The 21,662-nt window shown below is 47.8% G+C and overlaps 8 protein-coding genes across 8 annotated transcripts; 4 read left to right on the plus strand and 4 right to left on the minus strand.

Moving 5' to 3' along the window:
* Positions 1–508: 508 nt before the first annotated feature.
* Positions 509–3,035, minus strand: N7511_001446 (uncharacterized protein; the record flags this gene model as incomplete). The annotated part of the gene is made up of 5 exons (XM_057123871.1): positions 509–1,108; positions 1,157–1,300; positions 1,348–1,867; positions 1,922–2,837; positions 2,993–3,035. 5 exons carry the CDS (start codon positions 3,033–3,035, stop codon positions 509–511), a joined length of 2,223 nt encoding a protein of 740 aa, XP_056989604.1.
* A 492-nt stretch (positions 3,036–3,527) lies between these two features.
* On the plus strand, positions 3,528–7,432 carry N7511_001447 (uncharacterized protein; the record flags this gene model as incomplete). Its single annotated transcript, XM_057123872.1, has 3 exons — positions 3,528–3,607; positions 3,659–7,080; positions 7,134–7,432. 3 exons carry the CDS (start codon positions 3,528–3,530, stop codon positions 7,430–7,432), a joined length of 3,801 nt encoding a protein of 1,266 aa, XP_056989605.1.
* A 744-nt stretch (positions 7,433–8,176) lies between these two features.
* On the minus strand, positions 8,177–9,123 carry N7511_001448 (SDR family NAD(P)-dependent oxidoreductase; the record flags this gene model as incomplete). Its single annotated transcript, XM_057123873.1, has 2 exons — positions 8,177–8,376; positions 8,427–9,123. 2 exons carry the CDS (start codon positions 9,121–9,123, stop codon positions 8,177–8,179), a joined length of 897 nt encoding a protein of 298 aa, XP_056989606.1.
* Positions 9,124–9,770: 647 nt separating this feature from the next.
* N7511_001449 (Zn(II)2Cys6 transcription factor domain-containing protein) lies at positions 9,771–11,180 on the plus strand (the record flags this gene model as incomplete). Its single annotated transcript, XM_057123874.1, has 2 exons — positions 9,771–10,463; positions 10,530–11,180. The coding sequence occupies 2 exons, from the start codon at positions 9,771–9,773 to the stop codon at positions 11,178–11,180; spliced, it is 1,344 nt and encodes a 447-aa protein (XP_056989607.1).
* Positions 11,181–11,512: 332 nt separating this feature from the next.
* Positions 11,513–12,532, plus strand: N7511_001450 (putative nicotinamide N-methyltransferase; the record flags this gene model as incomplete). The annotated part of the gene is made up of 2 exons (XM_057123875.1): positions 11,513–11,945; positions 12,003–12,532. The coding sequence occupies 2 exons, from the start codon at positions 11,513–11,515 to the stop codon at positions 12,530–12,532; spliced, it is 963 nt and encodes a 320-aa protein (XP_056989608.1).
* Positions 12,533–13,396: 864 nt separating this feature from the next.
* N7511_001451 (uncharacterized protein) lies at positions 13,397–15,240 on the minus strand (the record flags this gene model as incomplete). Its single annotated transcript, XM_057123876.1, has 6 exons — positions 13,397–14,208; positions 14,264–14,284; positions 14,348–14,491; positions 14,542–14,752; positions 14,813–15,140; positions 15,191–15,240. 6 exons carry the CDS (start codon positions 15,238–15,240, stop codon positions 13,397–13,399), a joined length of 1,566 nt encoding a protein of 521 aa, XP_056989609.1.
* Positions 15,241–15,685: 445 nt separating this feature from the next.
* Positions 15,686–18,411, plus strand: N7511_001452 (ATP-binding protein; the record flags this gene model as incomplete). Its single annotated transcript, XM_057123877.1, has 7 exons — positions 15,686–15,700; positions 15,750–16,043; positions 16,100–17,519; positions 17,577–17,745; positions 17,799–17,881; positions 17,937–17,966; positions 18,020–18,411. The coding sequence occupies 7 exons, from the start codon at positions 15,686–15,688 to the stop codon at positions 18,409–18,411; spliced, it is 2,403 nt and encodes an 800-aa protein (XP_056989610.1).
* A 128-nt stretch (positions 18,412–18,539) lies between these two features.
* Positions 18,540–21,605, minus strand: N7511_001453 (NRPS-like protein biosynthetic cluster; the record flags this gene model as incomplete). The annotated part of the gene is made up of 1 exon (XM_057123878.1): positions 18,540–21,605. One exon carries the CDS (start codon positions 21,603–21,605, stop codon positions 18,540–18,542), a length of 3,066 nt encoding a protein of 1,021 aa, XP_056989611.1.
* Positions 21,606–21,662: the final 57 nt, after the last annotated feature.

A 21,662-nucleotide genomic window follows, 5' to 3' on the forward strand; every position in this document is an offset into this window, starting at 1 on the left:
CAAGAGAAAATTCAGAAGTATAGAGATCTGGATCTCAAACGACTCACAAAGGGGAAACAGGTGACGTCGAAGCTCTGAACTGCCGCTGGGCGGTCAGCCGGCTCGGTGACTCTTTTGGAACTTTTGAACTTCGAACTCAACAACGGTGTATTTTTGTTGTCTACAGAATTTTCTGAGCCTACCAAATAGGCACTCGACAGCAGTGGTGGCATGGGAAGTTAAATTTGGGAAATAAGGGTACGGGGGAGAAAGAGACTCGACTCAGCGGGTTTCTGTTACCTTGTTTCGAATGTTTATATCAGTTCCTCTTGCTTTGCGTTTGCTTTCTTCCGGCTCATCCAAGTCAGTCTTTTTATTTTCCCAGCGCAAAGCGATCGAAGAAACAAGGGTCTCTTAGATATATATATGGGTGGCAAACCATGGTGGCTTTTCCCCTTCAGTGTTAAATGACATTGCCTAGGAAGGTCCATTATTATGGGATGCCCGTCATGGGTGATGCTATCTATATTCAGTAATTGACAATGCGTGTGCGAATATGTTCAACCATGTCTGCCGGCAACTCTTCCGGATTCACCAGGCCCATTTGCAGGAGATCAGACCAGAAGAACATGGCTCTGTCCTGGGAATATGCCAGGTAATCAAAGCCCTCTTCCTCATGGGCATCGGATTCTGCCGGGGACATCAAAGCCTCCTCTTTGATATCGAGAGCTTTTTCATTGTTTGAGGCACCGTTCATTTTTGCGATGCCCTCTTCCATACCAGGGATTTTGGCTTGGACGATACCCCACGTCGCCCAGTTTACTGAGCTGATTACACGCCACAAACGTGTTTGTTTCATCAAGTCGCGCACTCCCTTCTCCAAATCTTGCTCGAGAGATTGGGCTTGATTCCAGGACGACTCTGTGGGATTTTCGTCAAGATCAAGGGGCGTGATAGCTGGGGCATTACGGCCAGAAATGACTGGTGATATGTGTCCGGCAGCTACGCTTGCGGGACGATGTGTCAAGTAATTGGAGATAAAGCGATACTGTTCCTCGGGTGTCGGGTACATGCGATTATTGCAAGCCCATGAGCGCCCTTCATCGTGGTAGTTGTAACACCATTCGGTCTGACTTCATTAGAACATGTCTCCAAGCTAACATTGCTCTGGACTCACAAAATGATTGGCAAACTCATATCCACGCGTGTTGGCATTTGCATACTCGAAATCGATGACAACAAGCTGCTTGTGCTCATTCGCGGGCAGGAGTAGTGGCGATTCCGTCGCAGGCTGCATTCGGAGCAAATTTCCATATTGTGTCTACCGAAGTCAGTACCAAGGCAGATGAAATGCAGACGGAAACATACATCGTTATGGGCGAACACAAGTTGTCGCTTGATCTCATCCATTCCACCACAGGTAGCGATGAGCCAGGCCCTATATCTGTCTACGGCTTTGCGAAATGTCGCCCATGGCACACCGAAAACAAATCCCCGTCGTCGCCACGATTCGGTGGCTGCTTTAGCTTCATTATCTGGTGATTGTACCTCTTTGTCCAACCAGGTTGTCAACCTTTCACAGTGATCTACCCATTTCTCGTAGTCTTGGAAGACTTTCGGTCCACCCTCCCGCTCCTCCTTAAGAAGTTCTATACCATCGTGAAGCTCCCGCATTCGCTTGGCAATATGCTTAGCAGTCTCCGGAACTCGCAAATCTTGCGCTGTCAAGGTGCGAGCCTCCAAGAATTGCTCAAATCGACCGTTTGTGAAAGTCCCAAGCACGCGCGGGCCAATGTTCTTTCGACCAAGACGGCGCAGAATTTGCAATTCCTTTTCACGGTCGATGAGGTGCTCAGCCTGGGGACCATAAATCCGAAGCAACAGTTTTCTATAATACAATTAGCTTTGAAAGAGTCAGAACAGACCGTTACCATATACTCACGGAGGAGGCTTCTTAGAGACCAAAGAATTGGAGTCACTCTTCAGAGGGAGATTCTTGGGCGGCTGAACCACATATACCGCATTAGTCAAGGCGCCACTAAGTCGCACCACTTCAATGTCATTGGCCCTTTCCATTGGGACTTTGCGCCAGCCACGGAGCTGTAAAGTATGTGCGAGACGAAGAATCCCAGTTCTAAACGTCTGCCAAGCTTCTCGATCCTTCACTTGCTTTGAAGATATGCTGCTGTCAACAGTATCGTCATCTGCAGCGACACTTGAGTTGTACGCCAGGGTCTTGGAGTTGTCAAGAACTGCCTCAACGCCGGGGACTGGAGCTTCGACATCGGTGTAATCAGATTCCGAGGCAGAGCCTCGGCGAAGGCCTTTTAGCTTTCGTCGGGCTACCCGGTTCACAGATTGAAGTGCATCCAGCGCATCCAGACCGTGCGCGCGCGAGTACTGCATAAGAATCTCTTCCAACTTCTCCAGAGGCAGAATAGATCCAGGACGGTGACTGGGTTCCCCTGATGCTTGTTGATCAGTACCAGGGTTCTCTGTGAGGTTTGAAACGGCGTCATCCCGTCTGGATTTGTGAACACTGTGCCGGGACTTCTCGTTCTGCAGCCATTCTGATACTTGGTGAAACAAACTCAACTGGTGTTCTTCATCGGGCTTCTTAGGCTGGACATTTTCTTTCAATGTCAGAGAGTCTAACTTGGCGCTAGCCTGGTTGGTGATCATGGATGGCATGTAAGTAGGTTGAATCGGTGGGCGGGCGGTGGCTTTGAGCACGGATGCGCGATACTGCCTCAGCGACGACGTGTCAGGTGGGGTGGCAGAGGTAATGTGAGTTTCATCTGCATGCAAGGACTTCTGTGAAGATATGTTTAAGCCGGTTCCCGAAATAGGCGGCGAGTCTACTGGCAATCAGTAAGTTTAGGATTAAACATGAGTCAAACGCGCAGAGCACCACAATGTGATATCCTTCAGTAATTACTGAGTATAGCAGTGAGGTGCGGGGACGAAATTTGCCAGGCGCAGTGATACGACGACATGAACGGGGACACCTTACCTGCAACTCCGGGGTCACAGCCACCATTCTTGTGCGAGGGCATGGGGTCTGAGCGCCACTAATGGGTGAAGTGGCGTCTATAAACTGAAAAACGGGGGTATCGCCAGAGATGGTCCACAAGGGAAGATTAAGGATGTTCATTAAAATGTATACACGAGTGAGCGCCCAACAATTATTGAAGTTACCCCAAACATAGCGGGGGCTGGATTTACATGTGATAGAGCGACTTTATGCCTTAGGCAAAAGGGGATCACGTGATACAGTAGATCACATGATCCTGTTCCATCCACGTGCTCCTTGGCCCACATCGAGCCTTGGCGCCAGTGATTGCAGAGATATCGGTGCTATTCAATTGGCAGTTGCCAAGTGCCGATGCAGAAGGGATCTGCGGGGGCGTGATCCTGGCCATTGGTGCTGCCAAGACCCACTTCCTTGGAATGCGCCCAGCCCCGGAGATCACATGTTGATAGCGACTCGTCGCATTTCTCTCCTCATCCCACTTTACCCTAAATGCACGTTGCTGGGCTTCAACACAATGACACGTCCTGTACCGTTGATCAAGGCCCAGAATGGCCTGGTTAGCTTTAGCTCCACAAGAGAACGGGAATTCTACAAGTAAAGCGACTGTGCCCTCCCTCGAAGGCTATACTTATACTGACTTGGCAGGTATCTGCCCCTGTCGAGACATACAGTGCCGCATGTCAATCTTGACACCTGTGTTGGAGATTTAACCCCTCGAACATCCCCCGATTCATCACTTTCCGCATTTGCTCAACTCGGCGCATTGCGGTTAGATGCTCAACGAGCCACAATCTCGCTTTTTGGTCGACATGAACAGCACATTCTGACCGAAGCAACCCAATCGCTCAGCTTAAGGGATGACAATGACCATAAAACTCTGGATGGGCTCTGGGTTGGGGCTTGTACTATGTCCTATGACCGCGGTTTCTGCGCAGCCATTGCCAGCTCCACGTCCTCTTCAACACAGTCCCCCACAAATGCGGTCTTCATTGTTCCGGATTTAACTCAAAACGAGACTTATCAAGACCACCCAGATGTCACGGGCGATCCTAAGATCCGCTTTTTGGCTCACGCTCTAATAGTTAGCCCAAAAGGAATTGTCATTGGTGTTTACACCATTCTCGATGATAAACCTCGATCCTCCCTGAATTCCGAGGAGATGAAATTCCTGAAAGATATGGCAGCAACATGCATGGACTATTTGGTGACCAACCGGGCTAAAAGTCAACATATCCGAAGTGAACGCATGATTGTCGGACTAGGAAGCTTCCTAGAGGGAAAAGGCAGTCTGCGTAGCTCCTGGGTGGATAAGACCGACGGAGGCGCGACAGCCGGTCAGGACAACAAAACCGAAGGAAGCGTGAGCACCCAGCAACAGGACAAACAACATCTAGGTGGTGTCGGTCTGGCTCAACCACGCAAGGACAGCCAGAGTCTGCCTTTTCGCTCAGATCAGTCTGATACCCCACTGAACACGAAACCAAACACTTTGCGGGGGCGTGCGAGTCCCATGCCGAGATCAAAGAGCAACACGTCACGAGATGGGCGGAATCGCGCAAAGGCCTACCCAGAAACCAAACACAAATCGAAAAAAGAGGTGTCTGTTAGTCAGATTGAAGACACGTTCGGGCGCGCCGCCAACATCGTTCGCGAAAGCCTCGAGGTTGAGGGTGTTGTTTTCTTCGACGCTAATTCTGGTGGGCAAGATGCTTTTGTGACCAACGAAAGAGCAGATCATGATGGTTCTTCGAGTGAGAATGAAAACAAAGCGAAAAAGGAGTATACGCAGTCAGATGTCGCCCAATCATTGCTCGAAAACTCTGGCAAAGAAACGTTGAACGCGTGCAAAATTCTAGGATTTGCCACATCTAATGCTGCTAGCGTCAACAGTGAGTTGACTGGAGATGCAAAGCTTGCTTTGTCGGAATCACTGCTTGCTGGCCTCTTACGCCGCTATCCTAGTGGCAAGATTTTCAACTTCACCGAAGACGGTTCCATTTCATCTGACGACACCAGCGATTCCATTTTTGAGACATTCAATTCTCGCGTGGGCAAGAAATACAAGAAAACGCGAAAATCTGTCCTACGTCATGATGCCTTAGCTCTATTGAACATGGCACCGGGTTCTCGAAGTATTATTTTCTCGCCGGTCTGGGATTCTCATAAATCGAGATGGTATGCGGGAACATTTGCATGGACAAAGACCATGCAGCGCGTCTTCACTCTAGATGATGAATTGACTTTCTGCACCGCTTTTGGCAGCAGCGTTATAGCCGAGGTTCATCGTCTAGGCGCATTGTTTGCGGACCAAGCTAAGGCTGATTTACTGGCCGGTCTCAGCCACGAACTTCGATCTCCTCTTCATGGTATCTTCGGCACTGCAGAGTTGTTGAATGACACCATAATGGATGCTCTTCAACGGGGACTTGTACACACTATTTCATCTTGCGCAAACACATTGCTTGGCTCAATCAACCAGCTTCTCGAGTTCTCCGGTATCAACGATATCCAAAAAAAACACTCTCTGAGCGCATCATCAGATTCTACTTCCTTAGCCCCCAGCGAAAACGGATCTATAACTAGAGGCCGCAATACTGAATCCATCATCCATTTGGATGTTGCTGTTGAAGAGACTCTTGAGACAATTTTCGCCGGTTTCTGCTTCTTCCACAAATCGCGCCTTCCGCTCCGGGGTGGGACTCAGAAGAACGGTAAACAGACTGGGTTTGTCGGCTTAGCAGGAGGCGTGAAAATGATCCTCGACATTGACTTTGCTTCTCATAGCACCTTCTTCACTCGCCCTGGGGCGTTGCATGTTATCCTCACAAACATGGTGGGAAATGCCTTAAAATACACCCAGCAAGGGTATGTCTATGTCTCAGTTAAGACGGAACCTAATGAGCTCGGGGAGAATGATGAACCTTTGCGTTCCAAGATGACACTATCTGTCCAAGATACAGGATGCGGCATGGACTCAGAGTTCCTACAGAATGGATACTTCACTGCCTTCTCACAGGAAGATTCTCTGCTACCTGGAAATGGCTTAGGTGCCAACATCACACAAAAAACTGTTTCATCACTTGATGGTGAGCTTGAGGTTCGGTCTCAAAAGGATATTGGGACTCAAGTTGATGTAATCCTTAAACTGGACAACGCCCCGCGGCATGTGGAATCCAAAAAAGATTCGGGCGACGACCCTCAAAACGACTTCGTTGTTTCGACAAGGCGCCTGGTGCGTCACAAGTCCATCGGAATACTAGGTCTCGGGTCGTCCGAGCTGGACAATAGCGTGTCTTCAAACCTGCAAAAGATATGTCAGGAGTGGTTTCAAATGGATGTTCACCTCGTCATTCCATCACATACACATTTCCCCCACTGTGATTTCTACATCTCGCCCTATGAATACTTGGACATTGGAAACCTGGAGATCAAGTCTATCGCCCCTGACTCGGATGCAAAATTCCCCTCTCCTGTTATTATAATATGCTCATCCCCGAGAGTCGCTCATTCGCTGTACTTGGCAGCTCGCCAGCGCGGTGATTCAGATGTCCTAGAGTTCATCTCTCAGCCCTGTGGGCCTCAAAAGCTAGCAAAATCCTTGGATAATTGCCTGAAACGCCAAAATCGCCGTTTTGTTGGAGCCGCGACCCCAGCACACTCAAGGATCTCCGAATTTGAAAGGCTTAGAAGTCAAATGTTTCCCACTCCTGTGGAAGACTCCAGGAAAGAGTCGGCAGTAACACCGACAAATCATTCGCCGCCAATGGCAAATCAGGGTCATACGGACCCAGCACCAGGAAAGTCTCCATTAAACCAAGCGGATTATTTCTCACTTCTAGCGCCTGCCCTAGCTCCTCCCCAAGAGGGCAAGGAAACCGCAATGAATGGGAACCAACCGCAGCAAGGCCCCCCAATGGCCCTATTAGTTGATGATAATGAGATCAACATCTCTTTACTTGTTGCTTTCATGAAAAAGCTGGGTCTTCAATACCTGATTGCACGCAATGGACAAGAGGCCTTGGAATCCTTCAAGGAAAATAATTCTCAAGTCAGCATTGTTCTTATGGGTAGGGTTCGCTTCGGGGTGAGATCTGACATATGGATATTAACTCTTTCACAGACATCACCATGCCGGTCATGGATGGTTTGGAATCCTCACGGCAAATTCGTGCTTTTGAAAATGTCTTAGAGGGACATGACCGTGTTCCAATTGTCGCTCTGACTGGTGTCGCCCAAGCGGAGGTTGAAGACGAAGCTATCAGCTCGGGGATGAACTTGTTCTTGACGAAACCTGTGCGATTGGATACTATTGCGCGAGTCATCAAGGACCACGTGGGCGTCGTTGAACCCCTGCCAAAAGGTAATGGTAATGGTAAAGTATCGGAATGCGATTCTGGAAAAGACGACATTGAGCGGTAGGTTACCTCAATTCTAGAATCCTAATATTGCAACCTGAGTTCAGAACTTGTCTTTCATCGTTTGAAAGATCTCTTCTTTTCAAACTTACTAGATCAGTTGGCTATAGACTTCGCTTTTCGATTCGCCGTGTAGATATTTCATAAGAGGGAAGTCAGAAGTTCACTCGGTAGGGTCGTCTCTTTCTTCTATTTCTTTCATTTTCTTTCGTCGTTTTTACCACGAGAAGTAGACCTTGGTTTAGAACTAGTCTACATTTCTTGGCCTGCGAGGACGATGCCAGTAATATAGATGCGGTCATTTAAGCTTGACAACGTGAGTCTCGAACATCGTAGGCAATATGCCTGATACTAACTTTGCCCTTCTTGCACGCCGTCATTTGAATTCATTTTCCCCTAAGAATAACCTTGAATCTTGCTCATATCTGATGAAGTGGCAATAGCTACGGCCTAGCGTGACCTTGGTCTCAAATAGCATGGTTTATATGTAAGTGCTAAACCCCCCCCCCCCAACCCCCCCAAAACAACTGCAATACCCAAAATGCGCTAAAATACCGCTAGTCTTGGGGGGGGGGGGGGGGGGGGGTTGGCTTTTCAGCATTTCACAAAATTTACTCTACACCACCTGATTAGCCCTAATCACGGCATCTACTGCACTGAATTTTCAATCTCAAAGCAGAGAGAGAGATTGTCTCCCAATGGTCTATTATTTCTCAAGTATATGTAAATCTAACAATGGACTCAAAGATCAAGTCTTCCACGTGGCACTCCAACTGGCATTCTGAAAGGGCCAACCACCAAGCCCAATACTAAGGAGACCACTCCCCTCGATCTCCTCTGCGTTGGATTTCAACTCATCAACATCCCAATTTGCCCACAAAAACTTTCCTTTCAAGAATTGAGCCTCAGGACTCGCAAGCCAAACATTGAAGTTCGCCGGTAGAGAAACTAACGCAACATTAGTCTGAGAACATTCCCTTTACCGCGATGATCCTTACCATGATCCTCGATACCAATAGCTTCAATACCTCCAGCCTCTTTGTTCATATCGGTGTCGACGATTCCAGGCTGGATATGGAATATGCAAAGGTCCGGATTCCCAGCAGCCACGGAATCCCAAAGTCGGAATACTGCCAGCTTGGCGACGTTGTACGCAGAAAAGCCAGGGCCAAAATTCACATGCGCAACGGAGGAATTAATGTCAATAACTGTTGCATGCTTAGATGCATGACGAAGGAAAGCCTGTGAAACAAACAAAGTTCCTCGTAGGTTCTGATTGACGGCATCTAGAAACATCTCGCCATCTACATCCCGAACAGGATCCTGGGGGCCGATCATGGCCGCGCCACTGACCAGAATGTCGATTTTCGCGGATTGAGCAAAGCTTTCAAAAGCTGCGTCAACCTGAGTCCTGTTGGTGACGTCGGTAGCAGCCACAAAAAGCTCGATATCGGGGAATTTCTCCTCGATAGCAGCTTTGGTCGCTAGAAGGGGCTCTTTGCGGCGGCCAAGAAGGGCCAGTCGAGAAGCACCTGCTATGGCGAAAGACATGGCTGTCTCTGCGCCAATTCCAGTGCCACCCCCTGTCACTATTACTGTCTTGCCTTCGGCAGAAAGTTCAGGACGGTTGGGAGAGATGGCTGGGTAACTCTCTGTATGCCATGTCGCAGTCGGAGATGGGAACGGCGCAGCCATGGTGGGTAAAAGGTAATTTGGTATGGAATTTGAGTAATCAGGAGTGGTTATTGGGTTGATTGCTGGATGGAGAGCATTGTTTTGAAGGAAACATGGCCATATTTAAGTCTAGATCGCTTTGCGCTGGGAATAAATGACGGAGTTGTACAATTTGAGGCTCGGTAATCCTTTTCGAATAACCAGCAGGTCCAGGCCATAGAAGATAGATTGCTCTGAAATAAATCCAATCGGAAAATCTGTACAAACACCGAGGCTGAGTGGCATGCCATGCTCGGCCTTTCGCAAATTGACCATGCTCGGCCCAAACAAATTGTCGCGCGCCGAGCTGACAAATAACGTTAACAGCCTCTAGGAGCCGGGGGAGGGGGGACACAACATTGAATGAAATGACCGATTCTCAACTTTGCGCTCAACACATCCTCAATACATCTAATTTGAAATGTCCGAAAGAACAGTAGAGGCTGTGCTGCGATGCGGGCAATGCAACAAACCATTCGATAAAGGTGACTCGCACATCTTCCCCATGCCGCATTTCCGCTGACGTGGTTGTAGAGTCCACATTAAAGAGGCATGGCTACTATTGCCGATCTCAACGCATTGGCTACGCTCCAAAACCTCGGTCATGTCTTTCTTGTGCGGGGCGCAAGATGCGCTGCGATAAGATGAAGCCCGGATGCTCGAGGTGTAAAGCCAAGGGTATTGAATGTCACTATGTCACCAAGTCAGTGAAGGTTGCCAGTAACAACCACCGAATCCGTCGCAATGCGCCAGAGAAACAGACTGATGCGGGGGATACGTTTTTATTACCTCCCTCGGACATTCAGTATCATGTGCACTCAAATGACGATGATGTTACAAGCGGCGACAATGCGCTTGTTATATCAGAAACCCACGTCGCCGACCACGATGGAACCTTTGTCGATTGGAACATCTCAGATATTGATGTAAGCGGGTTTGCCATCCCTGAAATAAACAATAGTTACCACGCGCCATACACCGATACTACATCTATCGTTGATCAAGTCCACGCCGTAAATTGGTCTATACCGTCACAGCCAACATCAAATCCAAGGTATCTCAATCATCGGCCGAAAGGTCCACCAGATGCACAAAGAACGGTCTCTCTGATTCAACAAACTTTGAAGTCCTACCTCCTGACAATGATGCGCCATAACGCCCTACCCCCATTCATCCATTCAAGTCTCACAAAAGACTCATTGGAATTGGAGGCACTGGACAACTGCATTACTCTGGTGCATATGATTAGCAGTGGGACAAGAGGAAGCCGAAAGCTTTTTTGGAAGAATGTGAAGATAGAATGTGAGCGGCTGCATAGCGAGGTAGGTCATAACTGCTCTGAATGGGGGACAGTCGAGTGTAATGGCAAACTGCTCATTCAATTCTAGGCTTGGAACTTATCAAAGTGGGGACTGCTAGCCGCTATGCAATCGGTGTCGATTTACATCCTGTTCAGGCTGGATGAGGGCGAGGCAGAGTACAATAATTTCGATTCGCTGATGCTTGCAACAGTTGCAGTAAACTTTATCCTTACTTTGCAGTCTACTTTGTATTTTCGTGAATTTTCTAACGACTATATACAGGTCATAGCCCAGCAACTTACCCAAAACGATATGGCAAGCAACTACAGCCTGGGTCAAAATTGGAACGATTGGCTTTATGAAGAATCAAGACGAAGATTGGCGGTCATCTATCGAGTCATGAACATATTGGTGTACTTTGACCCTGCAAAAATGTGCAATTTGCCCTCAGATCTAGTATTGGCACCACTCCCGACGAAGAAAGAGCTCTGGGAAGCGAGTGATGAGCGGGCTTGGAATTCGGAGTGCCAGAGGAATCCTGCAGGAAGAACTGACTTTGGTCTGGCAAAGGGTGGAGAGCTCATAAGACTAGGTAGTGATTGCAGGGGTGACACATTAGTTCATACTGCTATCACTTCCACCAGTCCGTTGCGACACTGTGCGAGCTGGGAGGAATGGTGTTCTGGAATGGATGGGTTTGGGCGCCTTATTATGCTTACTGCTTTATTGGCACAGTAGTATGGAGGATCATCTGTCGTTCGCCCTAAACAGCCACCAAATGCTTATTGGGGGCTCTTGCTGGTGTTCATCGCGAAGTTGAGTTTCTGCCCAGTTGGGCAAGCATTTAGGGTTATCAATGCAAACAGTGCAAACAGCGATAACGATCGATAAGAATTACAAAAAAAGACACACGATAAAGCTTTCGAACCTGGGAATTATCACGTCGAACAGGTCATTGAGTCAAATCGCCTTAGGCTTCGATATAAACATCTTCAATATCCGTCTTTCTCGGAAACCGCAAGCCCCACTCCCCCAAAACGCCATAAATCCAAAAAAGGAAAAGAAAAGCAATGTTTCAATCCCGCCTCAGACCCCTCCCCCGCGCCAATCCCACCACGACAGTTCAAAGACCGGACTTCGGAGATAACAATGAAGAAATCGACGACGAATCTCAAGAAGATATTTTCAGCAGCTACCTAGCCCACCTCCTTCCAGATGATGCGCCTTCCTTCCACGGCGATCCAGGTCAACACCTCCTCTACAGCTCTCCCCGCTATGGAGAGCTAGATATTATGGTCCCGAGCTATCCAGGCGAAAGCCAAAATCGTTCTGATGAAATCGCTGCCGGACAAACCAGCAAGGTCGACGAGGGCCGCAAACTGTTTGCCCATTTCCTTTGGAGTGCAGCCATGGTTGTTGCGGATGAAATCGAGTTAGCCGACGAGGCTGATTCGAAGAATACTTGGGCTGTTGAGGGCGAGACTGTGCTGGAGCTAGGTGCTGGTATGCATTTCACTCTCTCATATTGTAGCAAGGTCAATGGCTAATCACCCTATCTAGGTGCCGGCCTCCCATCTATAATTTCCGCGCTGTCCAAAGCCTCCGCGGTCACGATCACAGACCATCCATCTTCACCAGCCCTCAGTGGCGCAATAAAATTCAATATCAGCTACAATCTTTCGAAGAGAACCCCACCACTCGATCAAAATGTCTCTATACAGCCACACGAGTGGGGAGTCTTGGACGATGAATTCTCAATCCAGAAGAAAGGCTCTTTTACACGGATCATTGCAGCCGATTGTTTCTGGATGCAAGACCAACATCAGAACCTTGCTCGGACGATGCAGTGGTTCCTTGCGCCTGGTGGACGGGTGTTCGTCGTTGCCGGCTTTCACACTGGCAGGCCGATTGTGGCCGGGTTTATTGAGACGGTGCTTGAGAATGGCTTTGTCATCGAATCAATTTATGAGAGGGATGCAGTAGAGAGAGCTGAAGATGGATCGGAGATCAGGAGGGAGTGGATGCCGGTGAGGGAGGGAGAGGTTGATAGGAGCAGGTGGTGTGTTGTTGCTATTTTGAAGAGGGAGTGAGTGCTTCTTTGGGGTTGCATTCTATCCTGCTCATACTTACAAGCAGGGTTTGTTTCTGATATTAAATTTTGACTCGAGGTGAGGCCTCGAAGCAGCATTTAAGAAGAAATTCAAAGTACCACTTACTAAAAATAAAGGTGTAACTACTCCAGGATCTTTATGAAATACGTCCTGTTTATGTATAGAGAAATATAGTTAGCTACATGCATATCTTAGATCAAACCGTAAGAGATTGGATGGTTTTAGAAATTAGCCTTTGTTTACCAAGATAGATCCATAGTTCTCATCTTCTCATTCTCACCCTCACTGAGCCCTAAGTTTCAAATCTCAACCTCCACCGCTTCCCAGCCACTGCTTGCTGATTTTATCTGTTTTAATTATTACTAGTTGCTTATTACACGTCTCAATAAGCTACCAATATCCAGTGGAAGTAAATTATAGCGCTTTCAAAAATTAGCATCCAAGCTAAAGTGCATAACGTCCGGGTAATTTGTGTAAAGTAAGAGGCTTGTGCTGCAGGGGGTTCCTTCGGCCCAGTGAGGCTATATGTTGACCATGATTCTACGTTTCCTTTAGAATATGAGCCTTAGTGCTCTTTGCTAGGGTATCGATGAAAAGGACGAGTGAGGTATCAATGCAGTCTCGTTTATTGAAGAGTGATCACACTATAAATGCAGGGTGACTTGACTAGTTAAGAGCACTTAATTCACTACATGCGACAAGTTTTGAGGACCCAATCAAGATTTGTCTCAAACAAAAAAAAGCTTCCATGATTATTGAACTCCAGATTACCTGGTGTAGAATGAGCTTCAAAATGCGGCTAAATAAATCGAACAGGTAACGCTTGCAAAACGGTAAATCCTTTCAAGGATCTCCGAGGGGCTTTTGACGCATCTTGTGAATCACCACGTCAGCCTTTCTATCTCGTTCCTGTTCAACATCGTATTCAGACTCGTTAAATACCACCAGTACTTTTAGGCAGCAATGTGCATCTCGAACCATTTGTTGAAGTCCGTCTAGAAATCTCTCTCGGTGATCGTACTGATTGTAATCCAAACATCGATCCGACCTATCGACTGTGATATACAATGTCTGAGACTTGTCGAATAGTCGCACTACTCGGCTAGCAATGTTGAACAGCATATTGATCTGTTCGTTGTTTCCGAATTTGTGGGATTCTTGGGGCGACTTGTTACTTCGAAACTTATGTAGTTCAGCGCGGAGAGCATCCCGCTCCTTGTCAATTCGCAATGAAGCCTTGTTTTTCCAAAGCAGTTGCAGTAGAATGGCGGGAAGAGCTTGATAAATCGGTGCTCCTGTCCTAGGAAAAATGTAGTAGGCATGATGCTGTGGGTGTGTCCGTCGACGAGCTTCAATCGTAAAGAATGCCACCTTGGATAGCCAGCAGTTATCCGTCCATGCGCCGTAACAATTCTTTCCGCACAAAATCAAGAGAGTCGACCTTTTTGCTGAGTCCCATTCCTGGAAGACACCAAGCTCAGATAGATGGGAAGGCTCAATTTGCTGCAGGAATGACGAGTTGATGTCACGGTCCATGTGAAAGGAACTGATGTAGTCTTTAAGATCCTCTTCTTGAAAGGATTCGGAGAATCCCTCGAGGCTAAAAGTGCGACGAAAATCATCCAATTCTTTGTCTGTGAGCTGGTCTTGCAATGCTACATACTTTGTGTTATATTCTTGTCGCACATGACGAGGAAGAAATTTTCTCACCTAGCACTTCTTGTTGCAAATCTGTATACAGTCAGCTACTTCTAGCCTTCGATAATGTTGCGAAATTTGAAAACTTGAATATACCTTCATTGCTTTGCTTTATTTTATCCACGTTCTTGGCCAGTAATTCCTCTCCCAGCAGTTTGATTTCGACAATTGCATCTTGTACGGAGATAGCTGCCTGTGAGACAGTTGTGTTCGACGGAGCCAGGGCCCTTAAAAAGCGCTCTATGTACAAAATGTGAGTACCATCTCATCATAAACTGGATGAGACTTACTGAAACCACTCCCCATGTAGTATTTCGTGGCAGCAATGCAAAAGTCAATGAACTCGGTATAAGCTAGGACAAGTTTACCCTGGAAAATCTTATCAAGAGAATGATCCTCATCATAAATCCTTCGATACATTTCAATTCCTGGTAGGCGGTCTCGAATAGATTTTAATGTTGACGCCAGTGTTGCTTCAATGCCATTTTTGTTCCGAGCAATCTATGCCAGCTGTTGATGATTTTATCGACAGACAAAATGAGAACGAATACAAGTACTTACGATGAAAAGGATCGATATGGTACAAAGAGCGATTCCTCCATACGGAGGAGCGCAGTCTTTAATGGTTTCCACGATGGGTGAAAAGTCCTTTAGGAAGCCAAATACCAAATCACCCGATTCCTGGTAGCGCTTCATAAACAGTCCGCAGCCTGCTCCATGAGCATCGTCGTAATGTCCTTTGGACTGGACCAGCATTTTCCAGTTTTCTTCAAATTCTTCAGCACTCTCAACAAGCGTCAAAGTCTTTTCTTTCTCTGAAAGACTTTTCTGCTGCAGAACACTGTCCCGAAACTCGCGTTGAGCATTTTCCGACCGTTTCAAAGATTCCCTTTCGGTATTAGCTTTTTCCGCATGGAGCCTATCAGTATATCTTCATACCAGTCTTGGCTAGAAAGCCTCTGGGGTTGCTTTTGTTCCCTTGCTAGCATGGTCAGTAATTCAGATTTGGTTCCTAATTCAATTATAGGCTCTCCGTCGCCCCGTTGTAGATACAGCGCTGTATCAAGATTCTCCGTAGAAGGAATGCAAAGGTTAATTTAACGGCAATAAAAGATTATTGCACATGGGCCATAGATGACAGACTTCTTAAAGGACACCGGGGCTCGGTCCGGTCTATATTCATTTTGGCCCCCTACGCACGGAGTCCCAACTGCGACTAAAAAAGTACGATTGGATAAGGCAGGGGTATTCTACCCCTCCTACTCCTCATCAGACTCCTCTATATATAGACTTGTGAGTAATTATCAGCGCTTACAGCGGGCTTACGTGGTTTCAGCTGAAGTACGTACCTAGCTGGCTCTTTTTCGCTCATCTTCTTACACTCCATGCGTGTAAACGAACATTTCCAAGAAACTGCTTGAAAGCCGCAAACTCATGGACTCTGAAATGGTGAGTCCACATAATTTTGATTGGTGATCACTCAATTAATTTAAAGTAGTCGTTGCTTTCGAAGATAGAGGAGTTGGAGGCGAAGCTGCTTGCATTGGAAAAGTTGACCGAGCATCTAGCAAAGCCAGAATCAAAGGGTACAACAGCCACAGACGTCGCTGAAAACATCGAAGAGACGGGAGAGAAGGCGGAGAAGGGTGATAAAGGAAAGGAAGAGAAAGGAGAGCAAGAGAAGGGAGAGAAGGAAGAGAAGGGAGAGGAAGAGAAGGGAGAGAAGAAAGAGAACGAAGAGAAAGAAGCGAAGGAGGTGGAGGGCAAAGAGGTGAAAAAGGATGATGAGCAGGTAAGTCGGACGTGTATTTCTTTCCAGACGCAGCTAACAGAGGCATAAATCCATAGACTCCGCAGTCCCGCGCACGCGTTGTTTTCAGTAGAATCAACACTAATGGGACATGGGAAGATTATGAGCCTGATGGGAATTCAGACAAAAAACCTTTGGACACAGAGGGACGGGCATTCACGCTCCGTAAAAGAGTTTTGGATGATCCTACGACGAATAGCGGCGAGCTTGATATCCAGAGCCTTCCTCTGTGGGACCTTCTGAAAAAAGTGTTTCAGATCTATCCAGGCCATATCTTTCAGGGGAGTCCCAAAACAATTCACTCGCCCTATGAGCCCCTCATACTCTACTGGGACAAGTTGCAAGAGACCGCGAAGGACTCCACCATCGAAGCGACCGCTCGAACTGATCTAACTTTGCTGCTCGATACAATTTCCAGTGGATCCGGAGACGCAAAACTAGACAAATATTTCAAGACACGAGATCAGGACAGGGAACAGAATCTGACGACGTATGACAATCTGTGGACACTTTTTACACCCGGGTCTTTAGTTTATGGGAAAGCCTTCCAAGATGAGGACGAGGTTTTCCTGGTCGAATGCAACACCTCGCCATGGCCTTCTCGAGACAAAGACGATGAGTGGCAGGTTCTTTGCTGGGCCTATGACTGGAATGGCCAGAGCTTCAAAAGACTACCTATTCGTCTCAATTTCGAGGTCTTTGAAGATCGCAAGCCTATCACTTCACTTCAGTTCTACCCATTAGCTTTCTGCAAAGACTCTGACATTCTGAAGAAGAAGTTGGTGAGAAGAGGTGAACAATACCGAAAGTTCTGCACGGCAAAGAAAGGGTCGCAAATGTTTGGATACGATGGGTTGGTGACGATCGTGAAAAGAGGCTTCACTGATCCTTTCAGTAATGACGATCAAGAACAACCCGAGTCCAAGTCCCAAGACATATACAATACGGATTCCTCTTATCGAGCAGGACAAAACAGCAAATCTGTCAAGGTGAAGGATAGGGTTATGGTTGATTTCGAATCATACTTTGAATATGGACGCCCGGACGCCATCATTGGCGAACTATTCCTGGACAAAAACTCCGGGGAATGTGAATGTTCGACATGTCAGTCAAATAGTGGGCTTAATGACCTTTACCGGACTAAGTTTGACAATGCCGATAAAGACGGCCTGGGATGGAGTGAGGAACAATATCTTCTCTGTCCACCGCGGGTGTTTGGCTACATTCTGCGTGAAAAACAATGGGCGCAGTTGCAGGTCGACAAGCTGTTTGAAATACCTCGTGATAAGGAAAACAGTTCCTGGTCAACAGGACTAAAACTTGCCAGCGAAACTACCAAAAAGATGATTTTAGATCTGGTAACTGGTCATGGAAAAGCCACGGAAGGAATGAATGATGGGTTGGAGGTAGAAGATCTAGTCGAGCGAAAAGGGAAAGGCTTGGTTATTCTGCTCTATGGTAATTCTCCTAGTATCCTGTTATCTTCATATTTGACTTAACGTTATTCCTCAATAGGTCCACCGGGAGTCGGAAAGACATCTACCGCAGAGACTGTTGCAATTGAAGCAGGCAGGCCCTTATTTTCTATCAGCGTCGCTGATGTGGGAACAACTGCTAAGCATGTGGAAGCCAATCTGGCCCGAATCTTTGCTTTGGCAAGTGCTTGGCAGGCCATTTTGTTGATGTAATATTCTCATTGTCTGCATATACACTGCCCTGATACTAACCTATCAACAGCGATGAGGCAGATGTCTTTTTACAAAGCCGATCTTTGGGTATGAGTTTTGGGGGGAATACTGAGCGTAATGCACTGGTCTCAGGTAAGGCCCTACAGCATGCTGTACTAAGTGAGGTTTTTTGAGTAACCACATCTAGTTTTCCTCCGTGTTTTGGAATACTATCAGGGTATGATACTCCGCGGGAAAAGAATCAAACATCTTTTGTTAACAATTTCACAGGAATCTTGGTTTTAACGACCAATCAAATTGCTCAATTCGATGTCGCCGTTCACTCTCGCATTCACATCGCTATCAAATACAGCGAATTGGACGAAACACGTGCCCTACAAATATTCAGGAATTTCCTAGTTCCGTTAGATCGCAAAGGAAAGATCAAGGACATCAAGGATATTGAGGAGTGGCTGCAAAGAGAGATTGGCCGTGTAAGCTTTGATGGACGGCAAATCCGCAATGTCATCACCTCAGCCCTGAGCCTCGCTAGGGCAAGGGGGGATCCTCAGCTGAGTAAGAATCATCTGTCTGAAGTCGTCGTCAATGTGGACAGCTTCAAACGTGAGTTTGTGAAGCAATTCGAGCAGTACAAATCTCAGCAGAAGGGCATTTTTGGTTGAGGAGATGTCTTTGAAAAAGCTCATGAAATGACTCAGTCGCCTGTCTAATAGTTAATTCAAACAAATTAAATACAAAGTTTGGCAACTAATAAATCTCCAAGTTTGAAATGGAGGTTGAAGCATCCTCATCAGACTTGATAGAACCCTTTCCGCTTCCAAAATGAAATGATCGACTGAAGAAGTACTGGATCCAGCGGCTTATAGCGAATATCGGGACGATCCTGGAGAGCTTCTGCTGCATTGGTAGAGTCATATATTGGCGTATTTTGACTCGCTTCCCAGCGGGTCAGTTCACCCAGAACGCGCTCCTCAAACATGGGCATCAACGGAGCCAATGGCCCGTCGGGAAGCTGACCAGAAATGACTTCGCGCACCCATTGCGAGTATTTGACCAATCGCACTGCATAGCCCGCGTCATTGATCACTTGACAGGTCTCCTTGACGGTGATTGATGCTGAGGGGTCTGGGGACAAGAGGCTGTATGACCGACCAAGGTGGCGGTTAGATGAGGCAATGTGTATCATGGCCGAGATGACATAGTCGATGGTGCAGTATTCCAGGTTCTGTTGAAGATCCGGGAATGCGCCGATATGTATACAACCAACGATGAGCCGCGAGAAAAAGTCGTTCGGGTTTAGGGCGCCGGTCCTGCTGTCCCCGATGATGTACCCCGGCCGGTAGATGGTAACAGGAAGGCCTCGTTCTCGCATGCGTCGAACCATCTGCTCCGCTGTCCACTGACTGGCCGAGTAGCCTAGATCATATCGAAGAGCCTGTGTGTGGGGGAACAGCGATTCATCTTCAAGGACACGCCGGTTTCCCAAGATGAACCCTGTCGGGCCCCAAACGTCGATGCTAGACATGTAATGGAAGGATTTGCGGCGGCCCAGGGCTGCGACCCGCAGGACATGTTTGGTCCCCAAGACGTTAGAGGCGTAGTGTGCGGCATAACTCTCACAGAAATTCACCTTGGCTCCCAGGTGAAAGACGACTGATGCCCAGTTAGTTAGCCAGGCAAACTGCTCGACGCTCAAACCGAGATTTGGCTCCTCCATGTCACCTTCTAAAACCATGATCTTCTGTAATAATGTTAAAGATTCTGGCCAAAGGTCATATCGTTCTAATGTCTGCTGGATACGATCGGCACCACTAGTAGATCCTTGCTGTCGCACAAGGCAGGCGACGTGCTTCACCGTCGGCATTTCCAGGAGGTGGCGCAAGAGGTTCGCTCCCACAAAGCCAGTGGCGCCAGTAAGAAAAACGCGACCCTCTGCGTCAGCCGTCCAGTCTGGAGTCAGTTCAATATCGTCGACAATCCCTACGTCTCGGCTCCAAATCTCGGTCTCGTCGGCTGAGTAGGCGAAGGGCTCAGTCGTCGAGGTCATTTCCTCGACAAGCGAAACAAGATCTTGTAGCTGTGTGTGCTGCTGGAATTGATCCATAGAGATGCGACAATCCAGACGCTTCCGGATTGAGGAGATCAGGGCGGCGTTTTGAAGAGAAGTGGCGCCTTGCTGGATGAAGTCGTCTTGCTCACTTGCATGCGATTGAGGGAGAATCTCCTTCCAAAGTTCCTTGATGATAGACTTCTTTGTCGGGCCTCTGTTTGAAATAGACCTCTCACTGGTGGTATCGGTGGTGGTCTGGCTTTTCTTCCGAGTCTCATAACGGTCCTTCAACGCTTGACGATCCAGCTTGCCGTTCATGGTCAATGGGAGATCGTCAAGCAGCTCAATGTGGTTTGGGACCATGTATGAAGGCGATCGCTCACGAACGAATTTTGAAAGAGCTTCAACCGACAGGTCTTGCTGCCTGTTTATTTTGACAAATGCCACAAGTAGGGGTATCCCATTGTTTGCGGTTGACGCTATGTGGATTACCGCTGCCGATTCGGCAGCCTCATGGGAACGCAGGAGTCTTTCCACCTCTGGAAGCTCAATCCGGAAGCCCCCATGCTTGACCTGTCGATCCAGGCGGCCGAGAAACTCCAAGCAGTCCGAGTCTGGTCTCCACTCGGCGTAGTCTCCGGTTCGATACAAGCGGACACTCTGGCTTGGGGGTTCGGAGCCGTCCAGGACACAGCGTTCCACGTGAACAAAGCGTTCTTCAGTCTCTTTCGGCAGATTCAAATAGCCTTCTGAGAGCTGGGGTCCCGAGATGCATATTTCCCCACGAATACCGCTTTCCCGGATTAGATGCAGACTCTGATCCAGCAGATATATTTCCATGTCACCCACCGCTCGACCGATACTGATCCGATCCCGTTCCAATTCCTCGTCGGTTACTAGAAGGGCGCTGGCAAGCGTGGTGCACTCCGTCGGACCGTATGTATTCCAAAGGTATTCAGGAGGCTTGCACAACGTACGCATTGCCTTGACACTTGCAACGTCCCCAGCGCTCAGTACGTGTCGCAGGCTTTGAAAGATGGACGGCTCTTCGAAAACGAGAATTTCCATCAAGGCGACGGAAAGCATCATCACTGTGACCCCCTGGGACTCCAGATATGCCTTGAGCAGGGATGGGTCCGTGACAAGCTGTTTGTTGATGGAAACGATAGTGGCCCCAGAAAGAAGAGTAGCCCAGATCTCAAAAAGACTGAGATCAAATCCCGGGTTATTGAAATGCGCCACCTTATCATCGGGGTGCAACGGGGTAAATGGAGTCTTGCTGGCGAGGTGGTTGATACTTTGAGCGCTGACTTGAACTGGCTTGGGTTTGCCTGTGGAGCCGGAGGTGAAGAGGATATGAGTGCGATGTTGTATATCTAAGACAATGTCCAAGGCAGTAATATCCTTGTCACCAGTTAACTGGCGATGAACACTGCCCTTCCTGTCACTAGATATGAGAACATAGCCCATGTCCTCCAACAAATGATCTTTTTGGTCGGCAATGATCACATACTTGACCTTCACATCGCGAAACATATCCGTAAGCCTCATCTTGGGCATTGCGGGATCCACGGCAACACAAGTGGCTCGAGATAAAATCACCGCAAGTTGGGCTATTACCAGGTTGATTCCGGGGGCAAGGAAAATACCAACTGGCTCTTCCAAGCCGATACCCATCGAAAGAAGGGTCTGAGCCATCTTCTGAGACTCGAAGACTAACTCTTCATAGGTCAATTGATCGTCATCTTCCGTGACGGCAAGTGCTTTGGGGGAAGATTGAGCCCTTTCGAAGATAAATTGATTCATTTCGTAAACAAGGACGGGAAACACACTGTGAACTTGGAGGTTATTGGTTGATTTAAT

Source organism: Penicillium nucicola, assembly GCF_028828085.1.
Source record: "Penicillium nucicola strain IBT 29836 chromosome Unknown utg000001l, whole genome shotgun sequence".
NCBI lineage: Eukaryota > Fungi > Ascomycota > Eurotiomycetes > Eurotiales > Aspergillaceae > Penicillium > Penicillium nucicola.